The 20,463-nt window shown below is 44.1% G+C and overlaps 1 protein-coding gene across 1 annotated transcript in view; it reads right to left on the bottom strand.

Annotated features, from left to right (window-relative positions):
- LOC147678564 (extracellular calcium-sensing receptor-like) overlaps nt 1-20,463 on the bottom strand; it is a 93,648-nt gene that overhangs the window by 8,128 nt on the left and 65,057 nt on the right. Inside the window, exon 4 of the mRNA XM_086945694.1 lies at nt 14,605-14,838. Coding sequence (XP_086801820.1) covers nt 14,605-14,838 — 234 coding nt within the window. The remainder of the gene's footprint in view (nt 1-14,604; nt 14,839-20,463) is intronic.

Below are 20,463 nucleotides of genomic sequence, written 5' to 3'. Positions count from 1 at the left end.
TTACAATGATTGACCCACTATTATAAACAATAAAACCTCAATTTTCTTTATAAAAAAGCTGATAGCCATAGTTAAACAAAAACATGCGTTAAGATTGGGAAGAAAATCCACACCCCTGGCCTCGGTAGTCCATAATCTTGTTTCTTCACTTCGGCCGGCAAATATCAGTGGCAGTCCGTGAGATAAAGGTACCCCCCTTTATTAAAATCTTGACTTCAGAACGATGACAGACCGGGATGCGCCGATTTAAAATGCATAGTGCTGCCTCGGCTTCCGTTGGTTTGTGCAAAGTATGTCGTATAGTTAGCCTTTCAATGGTTTCCTTTGAGGTTTGGGTGTGGAGAAAGAAACTTGACATTGTATGCTTAACACACAATTATGGTTGTGTGCACTTTTTTTTAAAATGTAGGTCAGCTGCAATTAAAAACTTTACCTTTTTAGTAGTTTTTGAGGTCGGTGGGGTCCGCTGAGGGTTTCTTCGGGAGGGGGTTGACCTCGGCGTGTTTCCAGTCGTCGGGGAACGAGGCGGTCGCCAGGGAGCGGTTGATGGTATGGCAGAGCATGGGTGCGATGGTGTTGGCGGCTCTGTTGAAGATGTGGTGGGGGCAGGGGTCCGGGGGGGCCCCTGAGTGGATTGACTTCGTTGTCTTCAGTGTGTCTTCGGTGGTGAGGGCAGTCCAGTCCTCAATCGCTGGTTTCTGGGTGTCGGGGGTGGTTGGTGAGGGTTCAGTGTGTTGGTTGTCTTCGTCGAAGTTGTCGTAGATTCTCTTGATTTTGTGGTGGAAAAAGATGCTGAGTTTGTCGCAGAGGTCTTGTGAGGGAGGGATGTCGGTAGACTCGCTGGTTGGTTGGGCGAACTCCTTGATGATGCTGAAGAGTTCCTTGCTGTTGTGTGCGTGGGTGGAGATTCTGTCTTCAATCGCTTTTTTCTTTGTTTCTCTGATGAGTTGATGGTGGGCGTTGGTGGCGGCTCTGAAGTTGTTGTGAGCTTCTGTGGATTTGTTGTTTCTCCAGGTCTTTTCGAGGCAGCGGCATGTGTGCCTGGACTCTCGAAGTTCGGTGGTCCTTGGGTGTCGGCTGGTGATGCTAGCTTGCAGTTGTTGTTGCAGCCTGGGTTGAGTGCGTGGAGTGCTGCTGGGTCGTAGCGTTGGCGGGGCGGAGGTCCAGGGTTCCTGGTGCTGGTCACGGACGGGTCGCAGACGTGCTTGACTTTGACGCGCCTTCGGTGAACCAGTGGCTGCCATTAAGTAGGGGTCGGGGAGGGCTGGACAGCTGGGAGGCGGGAGTGGGGAGGGGAGCTGGATTGGGCCGGTCGTGCTGGGGGGGAGGGGCCACGGGGGCAGCAGCGGTGGGGAAAGGTAAAGGGAGGAAAGAAGGGATAAAGAAAAAAGGGAAAATAAGCAGAAATAAGGCACAAAAGAGCAGAGATGCAGAAAGGTGAAAGATAGAAAGGGTAGAAAAACGAGTGAAAACGAGTGAAGGAGCAGAGGGAGAGAAAGGGAAAATGGGCAGAAATAAGGCACAAAAGAGCAGTGGTGCAGAAAGGTGAAAGATAGAAAGGGGAGAAAAACGAGTGAAAACGAGTGAAGGAGCAGGGGGAGAGAAAGGGAAAATGGGCAGAAATAAGGCGCAAAAGAGCAGAGGTGCAAAAAGGTGAAAGATAGAAAGGGGAGAAAAACTAGTGAACGAGCAGAAAGAAAGAAAGGAGACAGAGGTCCACTGGACCACCAGGGATGAGGCGCAGGGAAACCTGCGGGTGGAGGAGGGCCTCGATCACCAACACTCAAGAGTGCAGGGGCAGGGGCAATTCACTTAATGGTTCCCATACTGAACTACCACAGATCTTCGCAGAGCAGCGCTTGCGCGCTGGCCCTAGGCTCGACCTAAAAATGGGGGGAGAGGAAGGTGAAAGCAGTAAAAAACATGGCAAAAGCACACACAAACAGGGAAAAGCACAGAGAAAGCAGTGAAACAAGGCAGAAAGCAGGAAAAAGCACTCAGGGAAATGGGGGAAAGGAAGGAGAAAGCAGTAAAAATGAGGCAGAGAGCAGGAGAATATACTCAGAAGAATGGCGGAAAAAGGCAGGAGGAAGCAGGAAAACGAGTCAGAAACAGGAGAAAGCGCTCAGATGAACATGGCAAAAGCAGGAGGAAGCAGTAAAACGAGGCAAAAAGCAGGAGAGAGCGATGCAACACAGGAGAGCTGGGCTTGGGATGCCATAATTGTTTTTTCCACATAAGGTGTCCATGACAAATTTTCTTCCTTTTTTTCCAACATCCTGAGTATTCTAAAGGTACCCAGGTTCTATGGATTCTTCTCAAAGGGACTGAGAAAATGACCAAAATAAAGCTACTTTTAATTTATTGGGCATACATTGGAAAAAAGTGTTCTGCAAAAAAGTGTCTGTTTTTCCTGAAATATTGCATCAACAAAAGATTTGCTGTGCTAACGTCACTGTCTTTCCAGCTTTCAATACCATGCAGAACTGAATCAAAAAGCGTGTTGAGTTTTACCACAGTTGTTGTGTTTTTTTAAAAAGAGGTAGCCTTTGGGGCAAAAGAAAGTGGCACAGGTGTTGCAGTCTGTCATTGGCCACACTCCCACCACAAACCATAGTGCAACACCTGCACCAAAGGCAAAATTGCGGGTTTCAGGGGAACATTCTATCTCCCCGGGATATATTTAGGGAAACCTCCCCATCTGGGACAAACTTCCTAACTGCCCCAAAGGCGGCAGAACCTAGTGTCTAGTGGGCTTTCTGCCCCTGGTGAGATTTCTTGGGGTAATTGCCCTTATCTGCCTCCCAGGGTGACAGAAAGACTGTCTGTGCTCTTTTAGGGTAACCAGTTCCGCCCCCTATTTTTTTCCTAGGTGTCTAGTGGGCTATCTGCCCCAGGGGGGCTGATTTGGGGTAATCACCCCTTCTGCCATCTGAGTTGCTGAAATACTGCCTGCTTCCTTTCTGGGGTGGGGACATGTTCATGACCATGGTAGGCAGCCTCCAACTTTATGTTTGTTTTAATTACCCTGGTGTCTAGTGGGCTTTGTGTCCCCCCATGGGGCATATTGGAGGAAATGTCCCCATTTGCCCCCCAGTGAAGCAGAGAGACTGTTTGTGCCCTTTTTGGGTGGACACATGGCCATGCAAATGATGGCCAACCCTCTCCCCTTTCTTTTTTCCCCTTAGTGTCTAGTGGGCTTTCTGTTGCCCCTGGTCAAAAAGACTGCCTGGGTACTTTCTAGGGTGGGGGCATGGCCATGCCCATGGTGGGCAGCCCCCACACTTATTTTGTTTTAGAAAAATAGAAAAAGTACCCTGGTGTCTAGTGGGCTTTCTGACATTCTAGGGACATATAGGGTTGATCACCCCAGGGGCCCAAAGACTGTCTAGTTTGTTGTTGGAGTGGAGGTATAGCTATGCCTATGGTGGGACATCTCCCACCCCTATATTTTCTAAGAACAAAAGCCCTGTGGTTTAGTGGGTTTTCTGCCCCCCAGCGAGGCAGATTGGGGTAATCACCTCCATTCTCTTCCTTTGGGCGAAGAAAGACTTTAAGGATATTTGAGCATGGCCATGCCCAAAGTGAACATACCCCACCACTATATTTGTCTAGTTTGTTGTTGGAGTGGAGTGTCTAGTTTGTTGTTGGAGTGGAAGAAAGGCTATGCCTATGGTGGGCCTCTCCCACCCCTATATTTTCTAAGAACAAATGCCCTGCGGTCTAGTGGGTTTTCTGCCCCCCCCCCCCCTCCCCCCCCCCAGGGTGGCAGATTCGGGGTAATCACCTCCATTCTCTTCCTTGGGGAGAAGAAAGACTGTAAGGATATTTGAGCATGGCCATGCCCAAAGTGAACATACCCCACCACTATATTTAATATGGATGTATGACGTTACAACGCATACTTTAACAACGCATACCATTACATCGCAATTTTTACAACACAGGATCCTTTACAATGAATGCCTTGACTTAATATGCCTTGGTCTCTAGTAGGCTTTCAGCCCCCGGGGCATATTTGGGGTAATCACACCCCATTCACCACCCTGAGGGGCAAAAAGACTGTTTGCCTTGTTATTGGGTTAGGGGCATGGCCATGCCCATAGTGGGTAGCCCTGACTCCTAAATTTGTGTTTGAAACAAATTCCCTGGTGTCCAGAGGGCTCTTTGCTCCCCACTTGGAGTAATCACCACCATTTGCTCCAGCAGAAAGACTGCCAACCCATTTGTTTGGGGTGGGGGCATGGCCATGGTGGGCAGCCCCCCTACTCCTATTTTTTATAACATGCCCTGCTGTCTAGTGGGGCAGAAAGGCAGTTGCCACATTTTTGGGGATAGAGCCATGGCCATGCCCTTGGTGGGCAGTGTCCGCCTCATAAATTTTTTTAGACAGATTGTCCCTGGTGTCTAATGGGTGTTTTGCCCCTTGGGGGGCAGATTGGGAGTTATCACCCCTGTCTGCTCCCAGGGGGTGCACAAAGACTGTTGATGCATTTTTTAGGGGTGGGGATGGTGTTAGTCTGAAAATCCCCTAGCTGTGTTATTCTTGCACTGTGCTATATTAGGTAAGCATTATAAGGCTAAGTTAGTAGACGCTGCCACATTTGTATGCAACCCACTGAGTTATCCTCGCAACGTGTACGTTTTAGCCAGCTCGTATGACTCCATTTTGTATTTCACAATCATTAGACTGCTTGGGCTGTGCTTGTGCTAGGCCTCATTCTTTAATCTGCTCGCTTCAGCAAAACACTGTAGTTCGTTATTATTTTCTCTCATGTTCAAGGCTGTGCCCTGACGTGCTAATGAGCTGATGTTCTGTCTCCACATTCCAATGTTAATGTGTAACTCTTCTCCCACATTAGGAGACGCTGAGACTCGTGACAGTGGCCTTGGACCACTGATAGAGTGTACCCATCTGGCAGGTGTTAGCTCATCCATGTATGCCCCTCTTTGTCTCCTGCTGCCTTCTGTGGACATTTTCTGGGTGGGTGTGTCTTGTGCTCCTGCTGAAATGTATAATTGCTATTCTTATGCTTAGGAGGGGCAGGCCCTCTCTGGTCATCTTATGGTGCAGGTCATGATGGACTCCTCTGCAGAGTATATATTGAATAAAGTAAGTTTGTATTCTCTACTGTCTGACCGACTCTTCATTTGGGCAGGCATAGCAGGTGGTTGTGTGTACAACCCGCGGGTCCCTAGAGGGCCCCATCCATCAATGGAAAGGCCCATTGTTGGGAGGCCCCACTCATATATATATAATTTTTAACAACATTTCCCTGGTGTTTGGTAGGTTTTCTGTCCGCCTGGAGGTGGCAGATTGGAAGTAATCATCCCTATCAGCACCCAGGGGGGCAGGAATACTGTTGACACATTTTTGGGGATGAGGTCATGGGAACAGCTATGGTGGACAGCCCCCATCCCTATAGATTTTTTTATAGCAACACTTATGTGGGGCCTTGTGGACTTTCTCCCCCGGGGGAGCTGATTAGAGATAATCACCCCATCTGCCCCCCCAGAAGGACAGACAGACAGTTGGCACATTTGTTTGGGTCTGGGGCATGGCCATGCCATTGTGGGCCACCCTAATCCCATCATTTTCTTTTTTAGAATTTTCACTGGTGTCTAGTAGACTTTCTGACTCTTTCAAGAGGGCATATCAGGGGTAATCTCCCCATTCAGAACCCAGGGGGACAGAAAGACTGAAATGTGAGTGGGGGTAGGAGAGCACAAGCCCTTGACTAAGGGGCCAATCCCCCATGTCCTTCGGACCTAGTGGGTGGAATCTTACTTGGCATCGCTCTCCTGTACCTATACCCAAGCAGGAATCCACTGGGCAGAGATATCATTGGATATGGGAGATTCTCTCCTCTTCAACAATACCTCTCTCGAAACAGTCAATGCTCGGGAGCTGAGATATGCTCCTGAGCTCCGATGCAGTGAAAGTAAAACAAGGCCATCCGCTCATTTACTTTTACTTTACTGCAATGACGTCAGTGCACTCTACATACGGATCAACATTGCAGTAACAAAAGACACTGTGGTTGCTCAGGAAGCTCTTTCTGAACAGCCCAAGCTAATAATAAGATAAAGGGAATCCTCGGTGCAAAGCAGCAGTGGGACCTTTATACCCCTCCTCAGTATCGGCCAGTGACCAACAGATACACCGAGGAGGGTGTACATTTCTCAGTCAGTGACCAAGAGCCCCTCTTAAGAGATTATGACATTGTGTTTTATTGAATAGCATTTTAAAGCTAAAACAATAAAGGATGGCTTGATTGATAGATTTGACAATGTACTTTCACAGGATGCCCACAGTGCCCACTCTGAATATTCTGTGGAATTTAGAGGAGTAATCCCTGCCCGTTCAGGTGACCCTATTGTTTGTTCCTGGGAAACATTCCACACCTTGTTCACACCTATTCAAGGCTGAACACAGGCTGGGATAAGCTGAATAGTTAATGCAAATTAGCCTCTGGGAACCTCAGGCAGGGGAAAAGTAACTTTCTAAAAGTTATTTGTCTTTAATATTTATTGAAAAAACAAGTTTGTTTTGGATTTATAAACCTATTTTAGCTGGTCCCTTTCCTGCATTTGTAGCATTAGTATTTTAATTAGCTCCTTGGTTTTCTACAAGGACAGACAGGACTGGCACACTGAACATATGGTAATGTTCATTTTCTTCATGTTTCACTCTTAAATGCTATGCAGGCTGCCTTGTTGGCTTTAAGGAGTACATAGGAGTGACTTTCTAATATTTAAAAAGGAGGTTTTTTCCTGTCAAAAAGTTTTGTTTACCAGCTCGCAATGCAGCGGTCAGATTATATGGGGTCCGCCTGAAGTCATGGTTTCTTTTTTTACACTAATGGATGGCACCATAAGTGCTGCAGTCCACAGGTGACAGCTAACTTTTCATGTTGTGAGTGAATTTCTGTACTATATACTACGGTCTTATAGAAAAGTTAAAAATGCCAATTAGGGATTAGTCAATTTCTCGATGTTGTAGGGGTCAGAGCACATACAGTGAGCACTGGACAGCAGCAGCCAAAGTGGTGAGTCTGAAATCCAGCAATAGCATCAAGAAAAAGGCAAACAATCTGCGGTGACCATGCAGAAAGTGGATTTCGTACAGGCCCCATCCCAGGAAGTGAGTACAATGAGATTCACTAATAGTAAGTGGTCTAGTGTTCCCTACTCCAGCTCTCTTGAGTCTGTCATCTAGACTGAATGCTGACAAGATACACATGGCTAGGTACAAAAATTAACCCAGTGTAGCCTACTCCATATGTTTCATGCCGACTCTGTGTACATGCTTACAGGTACACATATACTGTTAGAATTGGGGTCTCTAGTTAGCAGATATCCGTACCCTGTCCAAGAAGAAACCCTCACTCTAGTGAGGGAAAGTAAGTTAAACACCTGAGATAACTCCTGCTTACCCCCTTGGTAGCTTGGCACAGAGTAGTCACACTAACCCCAGATGCAATGTGTAAAGTAGTTATACACACACAAGGCCTCCACACCAGTTTAAACAATAGCAAATATTTATCTGAATCAAACAAGACCAAAACAAAAACAATCCAACATACATAAATCACGATATGAATTTTCAAAGATTAGATAAAGTTGAAGCTCTTAAAAATCAATAGTTGCACTTGATTAAGGCAAAGTACCTTGGATGCATCCAAAATTAAAGAGGATCCGAGGTACAGCTGATGCGTTGGTTCCTTACTGATACGCAGGGGAAGTGATAGGTTGTTTGAGGACATGATACCTCGGCTCCTTACTGCAGTATCAATGAAGAAATTGGCGCCCAAGGATGATGTGCCAAAAGCCAGGTCACGCTGCATCAGTTTCTCAACATTGAAACAGGTGCTGCATCCGAGTCCACTACCAGGAGATGCAAAACACAACAGTACATGTCGTACCTCTTAAATACCCTGCACTCTGCCCATTAGTCTACCTAGGGCCTACCTCAGGGATGCCTTGCATGTAGTAAAAGAGAAGATTTGGGCCTGGCAAGTGGGAGCACTTTGACAAGGTTTGCAACATGCTGTGATTTTAATTTGAGAAAGCTCACAAATGTGAATAAAGAGGGCTAAACTAACTGTGAGTCTTATCTCAATTTTATTCCTGGGACACACTGTCCTGAATAATTCACCAGGGTTTTCTGTTTTGGAGATACTCATCTTTACTCTTTCACTCATTTCTGTCTTCTTGCTGGACACAAATTCTGTGTTTCCAGTGAGTAAGCAACCAATGATGCTAAACGTGGGCATGCTGGTAAGAACCTGCATGTAGCGTCCCTGGTGTTGCGTACTTGAGGTGCTTTCTCACTCTTTCACATATTTCTGAATTATCCTATATTCACATATTGTGGTTGAGGGCATACTTTTTGCGGATTGTATTGATTTCATTAAATTTGAATAGTTGGGGTATCTAGGACTGGCATAAACTGGACAAATTGCCACCTACTGGGTGGAGGTAGACACCCCCTCTATAGACGGCTGTCCTCTGTAAAAATGTCTGCCCCTCTTAAAGCCAGGCCTTTTTGTTCAAGTAAGTGGGACTACAGGCCACGACAAAATGGAACTTAAAACTGCACATTAAGACATAGTAGTGGCAGGTCTAAGACATGTTTGCAAGGCTACTCATGTGGAAGGCACAATCAGTGCTGCAGGCCCACTCGAAGCATTTGGTTCACAGGCCCTGGCACACATAGTATGTGGTACTGGGAACTTACTAGTAAACCAAATATGCCAATCATGGAGAAACCAATTACCTTACATTTTGGGGAGAGACCATATGCACTTTAGCATTGATCAGCAGTGGTAAAGTGCCCAGAGCGCTAAAGCCACCAAAAAAAAGGTCAGAAAATACAGGAGGAAGGCAAAAGATTTGGGGAGAACCCTGCAATAAGGGCCATTTCCAACCCATGCCATACACATTTCCCACATAAATGAGTGAAAGACCTGCTTGGCAGGGGACACTAGAAATCCTTCCAAAGCAGGGACATGTAATAAAGCCTGCTTTATACTATAAATAGTATCAGTCCCACCTCTGTCAGTTGTTTACAACCCATTGAGCTGACAGTAACTCCTCCCTGAGCCCCATCCTCTTCAACATCTATATGGCCCCTCTCGCAGCCATCATCAGGAACTACAGACTCAACATTGACTCCTATGCTGACAACACCCAACTGATCCTCTCCCTCACTGACAAACCCACAACCATTAGAAACAGCTGTCATAGCGAGATGAAAGCCATTGCCACCTGGATGAAAAATAACTCAACTCAGACAAGACCGAAGTTTTCATCCTGGGACCCACCCCCTCAGCATTGGATGACTCCTGTTGGGCGTCTGCATTGAGAACACTGCCCACTCCCACATACCACAAACAAAACCATAGCATCATACCGGACTCCTCTCTCAAGATGAATAGTCAGATCATCTTACTCCCACATGCGTTGCCTGCTTTGAAAGACATTCAGATGGATCCCCACTGAATTCATAAAAACGGTCATCCATGCTCTCATCAGCAGCAGACTACATCAACGCACTCTATGCCGGCGCCATCCAGAAACACCCCAGGAAACTACGGGAAGCTCAAAATGTCACAGCCAGACTGGTCCTCGTCATCCCTCACCGCAGCTATATTAATAAATACCTCCGAAAACTCCACTGGCTCCCAGTCAACAAAATAATCACTTCAAGCTCCTCATACCTGCCAACAAAGCCTTCCTCGATGCAGGACCAGCGTATCTGAACCACCCTCTCTCATTCCAAGTACCAACCAGACACTTCGCTCTTCCCAGCTGTCCATGGCCAATGTCCCTCAGATCCACAAGACTAGAAGTGGAGGAGGATCCTTCTCCTACCTCACTACCAAGACCTGGAACACCTGGCCTTCCACCTCGGACAATCCCCATTGCTGACCAAGTTCAGGAAGGATCTCAAGACCTGGCTCTTCGACTGAACCCCAGCCCTCAGACGGTTCAGTTGCCCCTTCTTCCTCCCCAAGCAACTTGAGACTCTCACGGGTGAGTATACGCTCTTTACAAACCCCAATTAATTGATTGATATTTGACACAGAGATCCCAAATGGTGTGCTAGTGACCAAAGAGGTCTTTTCAGTGCCTATTCATGTCATATACATTAACTTAAGTGCACACAAGTAAACTTTTGCGTTAAAGGGTTTCCTGTTTGCTTTGGGGAACTTGAAGCAGTGGTGCATGCTATATTAAACTATGCAGAGGACCTTTATCATTCAAATATGTATCCTTCGTCAGGGGAATTTTCAAAGAAGTTCTGTCTAACCTACTTTGATCACTGCCTTCTTTCCTCAAGGTATCTTTATAGAACGCTGAAGATATTTGTGATAACCTCGCAAAACACAGTCCATTAACTCACCTACACTTCATCACAATAATCATTAAAGAACAGTGTATTTTCAATGCTCAGATCACATCAGTGTCAACGATCTCCTGCATGACTACCAGTTTGGTTTAAGATTGGTTCAAGCTACCGAAAAATGAAAGCAATCTAGATGGTACCCTCTTGACCAGAGATAAGTATAACCCCACCTCCTGATAGCACTGGACCTTTCAACTGACATCAACACTATTGATCACCTCAAACTCCTTGACAATCTGATGTTTCAAATTGTGTTTATTCTTTCCTGGTTCATCTCCTTCCATTCCAAGCAACACGAGAGATCCCTTTCATGTGCACAGACCCTGCGGGTACCCTAGTGTCCCCTGTCATCTTTAACCATCACATTCTATTCACAGAGAAAATCAAAATTCATCAATACATCAATGATACACATCTTTACTTGAAAGTCACCTCAAACAGTACCTGTGTCTCATTTACACACACAGTTATCCATAATCCTCAACCCCACAAAAATGGAATCTCTACTATTCACCAGGAACAAACCAGCTCAAACTGGGCTTAATGACATGAATCTGAGCAGATCTGTATCCAACTTTTAATTTTTGCCAGTTCACTCAGATTCTCTTTGTGTGCCAACCTTTTCCTTCATCACCACTAAACCCTAGATTTCCTGCCTGGTATCGTCTATCTCTCCTAAAGAAATTGAGATTGTTCCTCCAGGTATTGACTTCAGAATCTTATTTCTCGAAGGGCCTGAAGAAATATAACCACATAAACATATCTCCCTACTCGTTTTCCCTAGCTGCCCTCACCATCTTCAAAATCAGCTTCATCATCCCATTCTACATAATTAGAACCCTTGCCTCTCTGACTGATAAGTTCATCACATTCAGTCACTTCCGGCACACCTACAATCATTGAAAGTTAAGTGCTAAAAATGAAATACGAAGCAGAGTGCCTTTTTTATGTATAGATATGGGATCTGGAATGACATCCCTGCAGTGCTTAATCTGAACAAGTGGTTGTAAGTGGGGCCCCAGCCAGAACGGGGACCAGAACTTTTTGGGAAAATGTAGGAAGAGAAAGATGAAAAACAGTGTCAACTGGAGGAAGGAGGGATGAAAAGGATCTTACAAGTCTATCATACAGCAGAAGGGGGAAAATTGGTGGATGGAAAAGATGTGATATGAAATAAAGGCTAGCCAGTGTTGGTATTTAGCAACCCTAACTTTTAGCATGATTTCCAGCAGTTTTCTCAGAACAATTTAGGTCCTGTACTTATTCTTTCACAAATTAAGCACTGCATCTCTATATCCTCCAGGAATGCCATAACCCCAATTTATGAAAGAGCTGTTGACACTCCTCTCTGAAGAATACCACACCTCAACAAAGTAACAGTACACTTTTACTTTTAGAGCCCAGCTTCGCCTACCATCACTCATTAACTGTATCTTTGACCTTGACCCTGTAGGATGCTTCACTGCCTTTTTCCTCAGTTTGTGCTATCTCAATAAGACACACATGTTTACAGCTCTGCTCAGTTGATGCTCAAATGACTTGGAATGCCTCCCTTTAATCAAGATAGAAATGCCTTGTTTCCTCTTTATCAATTTTTTTTTGTTTTATATCAACAAGGTCATTATAAACAGGTATATATGGAAGGAATTGAGTACCTGTATAAATTATGTTGTATCACAATGGTACATACATCAGCATTTATACTTTTATCAAAACAACAGGATTTTTGTGTCATCAAATAATTTCAGATCTTTGAAGCTTGTGAGAGATCTATTATATCTTCCTCAAATAGTCTATCAGGCATGTCTTGCTATTCTTGATTGTCATCTGTCTTCCGCTCAACATTTTGTACCATCTTCACCCATTTTTCTTTGACTAACAGCCATTCATGCTTATCTTTTCCCCAATGTTCTAAAGGTTGGTTGTGGCCAATGTTTCATTGTCCTCTATTTAACAATCAAAGTAATAATGCCGCAAATGTACAATGATTCTTAAACTTTTTAGGTTTTGGGTATAATCGAAATATAGAAAATGTGCCTTTACTCCTACACAAGGAAGTCATTCTAGATGGTATAGCATGGTGAAATACCTGACTCTTAAACAATTGTGAAACCTGATGTACATGGGGAGAGTGGTCATCAATTGTAGCGCAATTGAAAATGAGCTGCTTTAGCGTGTCCAGTAACATTTGATAGCACATTAGTGTAGAACATTTGTGGGCTTTGCACTTGAAATGGAGCTACCCTAAATGAACTGACTCTTGAGCAATACATCCCAACTCCAGCTTCTTAAATTAGGTCAAAGTGCCTGGTAAACACTCTATCCATAATCCCTCAGATAAAGAAGTTTACCAATCCTGTTAACTTCTACATCCAATCAATGACAAAGAGCAAAACCCTTTATGTCTACCACAAAATAAAGTTGGCAGGTCATGCTTTGATTATTTCTTGCTTGGACTCTGTCAATGCAGTCTTCGCAGGCATTGCCCAGTCATCCTTGGCTGCACTGGAATTGGTCAATCATTATACAGCAAGACTCGAAAGGGTTGGAAGAGACTTTGAACACATTTCACCAATTCTGAGGCAACAATTTCAAATCTTAAGTTTAGTGCATAACTCATACAATTGTCCACCACACAAAAATACTTATCTGCCTAACCTGTTGTTCATATTCTGCAGGTTGAAATGGTCTGCGGCGCAAAGACCTTCTCTACTAATAAATTCTGAGATTATAACAGCTTAAGCATTAAAACATTTGTTTTCAGGGATTGCTGCAGATTTTGGGCTATATTTTTGCAGGCTGCGAATCGGCCCATTGAACCCAAAAAAAGGATTTTTTAATGGACAACCATCAAATCGTGATTCTGTAACTTGTTACCGAATCATAGTTTGGGTTCACGAACTAAGACAGACTCACTATTTGGAAGGGGTGTGTTATCGGGAATCTGAATGGTAGGTGGTAAAGTTTTGTGACTGAAATGGGGTAGCAAAACATATGCACTTCAACACCAACTCAAAGTTCATGGTAACCTATTTGCATATAGGAAGTGGTCCCAGAATGTTTTAAAAATATTTTTTAAGAGTAGGCAATGGACGGCCGGCTTCTCTTAAAAAATAAAAATGAAACATTTCAGTTTTTATTTTGAAATGCATCCCATTTTCCTTAAAGGAAATGGGATGCTTAAAAATTAATTCTTTATTGTATTGACCCCTGCAGGCCACCATTCCTGCAATGGCAATGATTCCTAGTGCGTCAAAAACTGCCACCTACCATATTATGTTGTTGAAGTTGGTCAATTTGTGACCCACTTGGAATAGCTAATTTGGAAATCAGGGCTGGATTTCACTTTAGCGCACTGGTAATAACGATTACTGAAAAGAGATTCGTAAAAAACACTATTTGGTAATCGCTATTACTAATATTAATGTAGGCTATTACAAAAACTTCACATATCTGAAGTTTTTGTTTAAAAGGGTTTTTCCTTATTGCTGCATTACTTCATGTGATTATACTTTTACCTTTAATTTATTTTCCATGTTATCAATTGTGCTATAGTGTAAAACATGCTAATAGCATTTGGTGTAGGTGCTCTATAGACGCATATTAAAGAAAAAATTCCTTGCTTACTGTAAGGCTGAGATGGGCTGGAAGGACCTATCTATTACAGACTTGGAGCCTGCCATAGCGGGCTCTACTGGCCATTAAAGGCCCGCTCCAGTGGTTATGGTTTAAACCAAAGGCGAGGGCCTTTAACAGGAGAGGGGGCCTGTAATGGACGGTAGAGCTCGCTACGGAGAACTCTAAGGGTATTAGAACATTCTGCAACTTGAAGCCAAAATGTTCTAATTTGTAAAACAAAGGACTCACAGAACCCAAGGGGGGTAAAATCCCCTCAAGCTCCGAGAAGCCTTTGTTCACAGCTGTTTCTGTGAACAAACATTGGAATGCTGGAGCTCTGGGCTTCCGCCAGCCATTAGAAGCCCAGAGCACTCAATTGTTTTCAGTGGAGCACCCAACCATCCAATGTTCTAATTCATATTCAAAACTGTTTGCACTTTCATACCAAATGTTGTATTAGCTAGTCACTTATTCTGTGTTTGGATGTTTGCTTTGACCACGCTATTAAATTAGACACAACTTATGTGACATGCTTTTCCTTATACTTAGTATTAAATCAATACCTGAAAGTTGACATTTCCTACCTGTGTCTTCCCTGCAACCCATTGCACAGTGCTACTGTTGATCAAGAAGGTTCTCCCTAGAGGGGCGCTGGCATCATAGCTGCCCACCTTCACATGCTTCATGATGGTCTCAGGATCCCGTTGCCAGTTTACAATGTCATAGAGTGCTGGGGGGTTGCCATGTTCGTCGAAGAACGTCTCAGTAGTTTCTCTCCGCAAGCGCACCTTCTTTATGTAGTGAAGAAGCTAGAGGAGGAGAGATGTTGGAGAAGATGTAAGAAACATTCTGCATTGAACTAAATATGTATGTATGTATGTATGTATGTATATATGTATGGATGTATGTATGTATGTTTGAGAGCTTTTTTATAGCCAAAAGGCAGTGGAGTGCTGTACATCGCCTGAGTGTCCCAATTATTTAGAGGAGCAAATCCCACTTAGCTGTCTTCTGTTTTCTGCTACCATGATTGCGTTCCTCAAAGGAAATTCACTGTGTCTCTTTGAGAAATTTCTTTTGGCAGATTAAAAATCAAAGATGTCACAAAAAATAAGGATTTGTATCCTAGCACAGTACTCTGCTACAGTGGACAGGGACTTTACAGCTAGTATTACACAGTTTGTTGTTACAATTAAGACTTCGGGTTTTTCCTGCTGGACATTTCTATCATCAAGCCATCCCACCCCTTTATAAATTGCAAAATTATGCTCTAGGATGCGTGGATTCCCGCAGGATTTTCAGGATAGCTGACAAACAAGACAAATCCACACATAGTGCATGTTAAAAGAGCTTATATACAAAGTGACAGTCCTGAACATCTGTCATGGAATTATTATTGATCAGAATGTAACTAGGATTCCACATATTTCTAAATTTGCAAAAGCTCAATCCTTCTGATTACATCTGCTTAATATAATCTACCCATCCCTCCCTCAAACATCAGGACAGCAGTACAAGCATTGCTATATCTAGGGGTATCATAAATGACCCAATTTAGCAGCTTGAGCGGAGGTTGGGGGAAAGAGGGTAGTTCTGTGTAACATGAATTATTTAAACTGGTTTTATGAGCTTCTTTAATAAGTGCTCATCAATTTCAGTTCCTGCAGAGGAATGGGGGGGTTGTGGGAGGGAGAATTAGAGAGAAGGATGGGGAAAAGGAGGGTATATAGAAGGAAGGAAAAGAGGGTGGGTGGATGAATAGATAGATGGAGAAATAGAGGAGTGGTCAAAGAGGTGATGGCTGGACAGTAGGGTGGTTAAAGGGATGAACGGAGAGAAGGATATATTGGAAAAGGATTGTGAGATGGTGTGACGTTTCCGCAGAACAGAACGATGATGGTGATACATCTGAGTGGCCCGGGGGCACTCCCCAGCACCACCTTGTGGGAACACTACTCTCCGATCCAGGGCGGGGCTCCACCCCTGATAAAGAACCAGAAACAGCTGTGCGGTGTGTCGAGGCGGAGAGGGAGAGAAGCAGAAAGCCGGAACCGACACGGGAGGAAGGAGAGAAAACGACGGAGCAGGAGACAGGAGGAGAACAGAGCAAAGTCGAGCCGCTGGTGGAGGAGGACCGAGAGAGGGAATCGCCGCTGGAGAAAACCCCACAAGAAGACGGGACGTGGTCAGAGGAAGGCGCAATGGACGGTACCGCCGGGACCCCAATGGTGGGTCCCGGCCTCAGGCAAGTGCTTCAACGGGCTGGGAACACGATGGTGGGCTGGTGGGGAGTCCAGGCCAGCTACGCAGGATTGTAGAGGAGAAAAGAGGGGAGCCACAGGCTACCGAGATTGGCAAGACGGGAGGGAGGAAAGTAGCAAAACCGGCCGAACTAGTCGTCAGGTATAACCCGTTAGGGAGAGTCCCTAGACTTTAGTGAAGGAGAGCTGGTTCACAGGTCCCCGCAGAAAACCTTTTTTTCTGCTAACACCGGTGAGGTGAACGGCCCTAGAAGAAGGCCCTGTCTTTTATGATTTACTAGCAGACTAGTAGAGTTCTGTAGGGAGATCTGAACGGGAGAGTAACCGTTTCTGTTTTTCTTTTATTTACCGAGAGCCACAAGAAGAGAAGACGACAGCCAAGTGGAGAAGACCTGAGATCCCCTGAGCCCACAAAGAGACACTGGTCACCTCAGTTTACCTTGTTCAATACAATAAACGATTTTCTAAAGCTCATCAAGTCTCACCCGTTCTTGGCCACTCGTGACAGATGGATGCATAAAAGAGTAGATGGATGGAGAAATGTGTGAATGAAAAGAACGATGGAAGGATGGCAATGTAGGATGGAGGGAAGGATGCACAGATGTATAGGAGAAGGAGGGATGTATGTATGCATGGTGACAAGGAATAATGGTTGGATAGAGAAAGAAAGGACAACATGATGGAGGGATGGATGGATGTAAAAAGACAAAGTAAAATACAGTAAGCTTAGCAAGAAGGAAAGAAAAAATATGGCAAAAACATCAGAAAGAAAGATTGAAAGAAGGAACACCTTTTCACACATTCAGAATTCCCTCAGCGGGAGCAGTGCCCCCAAATGACAGTGGGTGTGCCTCACCAGCTCTCGAAGTGCCATTTTGGAAATGGTAAGAAGTAGGGGCTATACAATTTTGCTAGCTACTACCTTGGCCGCTTCTAAATTAGCCAACAGCTATACAGCGCTAGCTAGCATTCCTAAATCTACACTAGCTGTTCTAAGTCCATCCTACATTCCACAGTTAGACTCATTACAGCAGCAAAGAAATCTGACCATATCACCCTACCTTCCAAAAAAAACATATTGGCCTCAACCTGCATCTAGATTTTCCTCTGAAATGCCATGTATCATGCACCAAACATATACATTGGACCACCCACTTGCATGAAGGAAAAGCTTGAAACTACAGGAGTGCAATTGCAATAGACAGATCCAGTCTTTTTCCTGATCTCCTCAAAACCAGAAAACTAAATTCTACACCCAGGTTTCCCCCCCCTCTGTCACCTAGAGTCTAGAATCACCTGCCAGAACACAGAAGACTGAGTCCTAAACTGCTCCTCTTTTAGTAAGAGCTAAAGACTCATCTATTCAGGGTCCACCTTACATTTACCAATTGTTTCTCAATACTGTTTTGTTTCTCTGCCCAATATAAACTGTTGACTGTTGCTGTTGCTAATTGCACAGTGCTCTGCTTATCATGTGCTCATATCTGTGCTATACAAATATGATTAAAAAGTACATAATTTCCGGTTCTGGACCAATACTGTACTCCCCAGCAGTTATTGGTCACTTTGTCATGGTTCAAGATCAGAATACCTACATTTATTGACAAATGGCAAGGAAAAGTGACAGTGACAGAAGGTCAGTTATACGAATCTTTAAGGCAACTGCGTATAACATAATTGAACAAATACACTAGAGAATATATTTAGTTACTCTAATTCAGATATTTTTATAGGCCAAATGTGTAACAAATACAGTGGAACTCTACATAATGAGGAATACTGGCCACTAGGTCAGCCGCACATTTACATAAGAAATGACAATGACAATTTATTTTGCTAATACGTTTGACACCATTCCACAATCTCAATGAAACTTTTTTTAAATACTACTTTTGCCAAGTTTGTGCAAGGACAGTTTTAGAGTGATCCATCAAGTGGAAGTTGAGAAAAGAGTGGGTCCCAAACCATGCTTTCCCCATTCATTTTTTCAATAGGAACTTTAGAAAGCTAGCTCTTGGTCCAGAAATAGGGTTTTTTGTGATTTGGTGTATATCCTGTCAGTAGGTTTTAAGCAGTTAATGCTATTAAAAACTTCTACACTGTGGAGGATCTGCAGGGCCATCAGATATCAAGGATGAGATCTGATTGGGTGCCACCACATCAACAAGGAGGTGGCTTCAGCCATCTGAAGACTCGGGACTGAGTCCTGAGTCTTAGAAAAAAAGTTACAATAAACATAAGGGGGCTGTGTGGTTACAACCTGACTGTACAAAATGAAAATAAAAAAAATAAAAATGTTGATGCAAATTAGTGAAGGATATAATGTGTGTTTTAAACCCCCTCAGGGATGTGCTGGGGTGGGGGCGTGGCATATATGTAATTAAGGATGAGAGGGCCCCTCCCCAAGCCTCTAAGAGGTCCAGAAGTAACATTGGAAAAAAACAGTAAGTATCCTGGGTTATTGTACCCATGACCTGAAGAGAACTTAGAATATTTTTTGGGTCGAGCCTGAGTCAGTGCGCATGCGTTGCTCTGGCAATGTGCTGTAGTAAAAAGTGACGCAATAGCGGCGCAAAAATGACGCAAGGGGCTTGTAAATCTGCCCCATTGTAGGCTATGTTAAATTCCGATTAAGGACAGCAGTTTACATTCTTGATATTCCAGCCTTGTCTCCTAGAGGTTTAATGGAAGGCTTGCCTATTGTTTACAACGTTGCACTCATACTACACATTTGCCTGACCGGATAGAGAATCTTGGTAGGTGCAACTCAGTTGCCGGATATGCGTATGATGCAAGATGCTTGCAATATAATACTGTGACACGTACATAATGGGTGAAAAGGTCAAGTATATGCTTCCTTTTCATGTGAATGTTTTTTTTTATGTGAATGCTTATTGACTGGGTGCTGCTCTACAACAGACTGTTTGTTGTGTGTCTTTACTTTTCTGTATTCCCTCCTTCCTTCACCAATAACCAACTCGCGTGCACACTGAAAACCAGTAGGAATTAGCACCTTTGAATTGTAGGAGATGTTATGACTGCCACACTCTGCAGAAGAGGAAAGCAGGTGGGGCACTCAAACCCCGATTTAAAGTTGCTGTGGTGAAGTGTGCCCAGTGATGTGATGTGATGTGAAAGTCATTTATAAAGCGCAACATACACTATACAGTTTCTTGGCGCTAGGGCAAAAAGGACAGTGGGCAACTGCCTGGACAGGGCACGGGAGTGCATAGCAGCAACAGGGAAAACAAAAGAAAGATAGAAGGGACCGGGAAGGAAGAAAACATTTTAATTGTACGCAATGCGAAACAGGTAAGTCTTAATAGAGCGGTCCGAGAAGAAGGTGCACAAGGTCACGGGTACTAACAGCAGACCATTTTAAATCTGATCTGTGCCCCGTCTGGAGTGGATGTTGCCTGCACATCACATGCTTGCTCTTGATAAGGAGAGCACTTACCTTCCAAACTACAGTGGATGACCATCCAAGGACTTGCCACAACTGAAAAGATATTAGGATGGGTGTTCCACTCCAAAACACGCCCCTGACGATACAGCCCTGAGTAGTGTCCATCAAACCAATGCCATATGTCAGGTCCATGCCAGTCTGTGGCAGCCGGTGGATTCTAAAAGCGGGGCGGTCACTGAACGAGTGAGCAACCACATCTGAATTGTAGGAGGCAGGGCAAGTCCTAGGGTTTGTGGTGCCCCAAGCAGAATAGGAGCATGTGAGGCCCCCCTAAGATGTACCATCAAAGGATGTGACATCGCAAGAAGTGGTATCAATAAATATTAATGTTCTGCAATTGTTGAAGCAGCTTTGCATGAAACCAATTCCTTGTGTGGATATCACTAAAATGTCTTAAACCTAAATAATAATCCTAATAAAGTAAGTTTACATATTTTAAAGCTGTGTTGCTTCGAAGTACATTACATGAATCCATCTTGCTAAGCAAGCTAGCCTAGGTGTCTTCAAAACGGATATAATTGCTACAGTATTCACTAATTGTTTCCGGATTAGAACATGATAAAAATTCCAAATTAGATTGTCCCAGAACTATACAGCAAGACTTCAAGTGACTCCCCAGCCCTCCCTTTTCACTAGTTAAATATAAGACAAGGCATTTAGGGGCTCATTTATGAAAAGTGACGCATTGTTGAGTGAAAACAGCGATG

The sequence above is a fragment of the Lissotriton vulgaris genome, chromosome 12 (assembly GCF_964263255.1).
Source record: "Lissotriton vulgaris chromosome 12, aLisVul1.2, whole genome shotgun sequence".
In the NCBI taxonomy this organism is placed as follows: Eukaryota; Metazoa; Chordata; class Amphibia; order Caudata; family Salamandridae; genus Lissotriton; species Lissotriton vulgaris.
The sequence above is the reverse complement of the archived record's forward strand: the minus strand, read 5'-3'. Positions and strand labels throughout refer to the sequence as shown.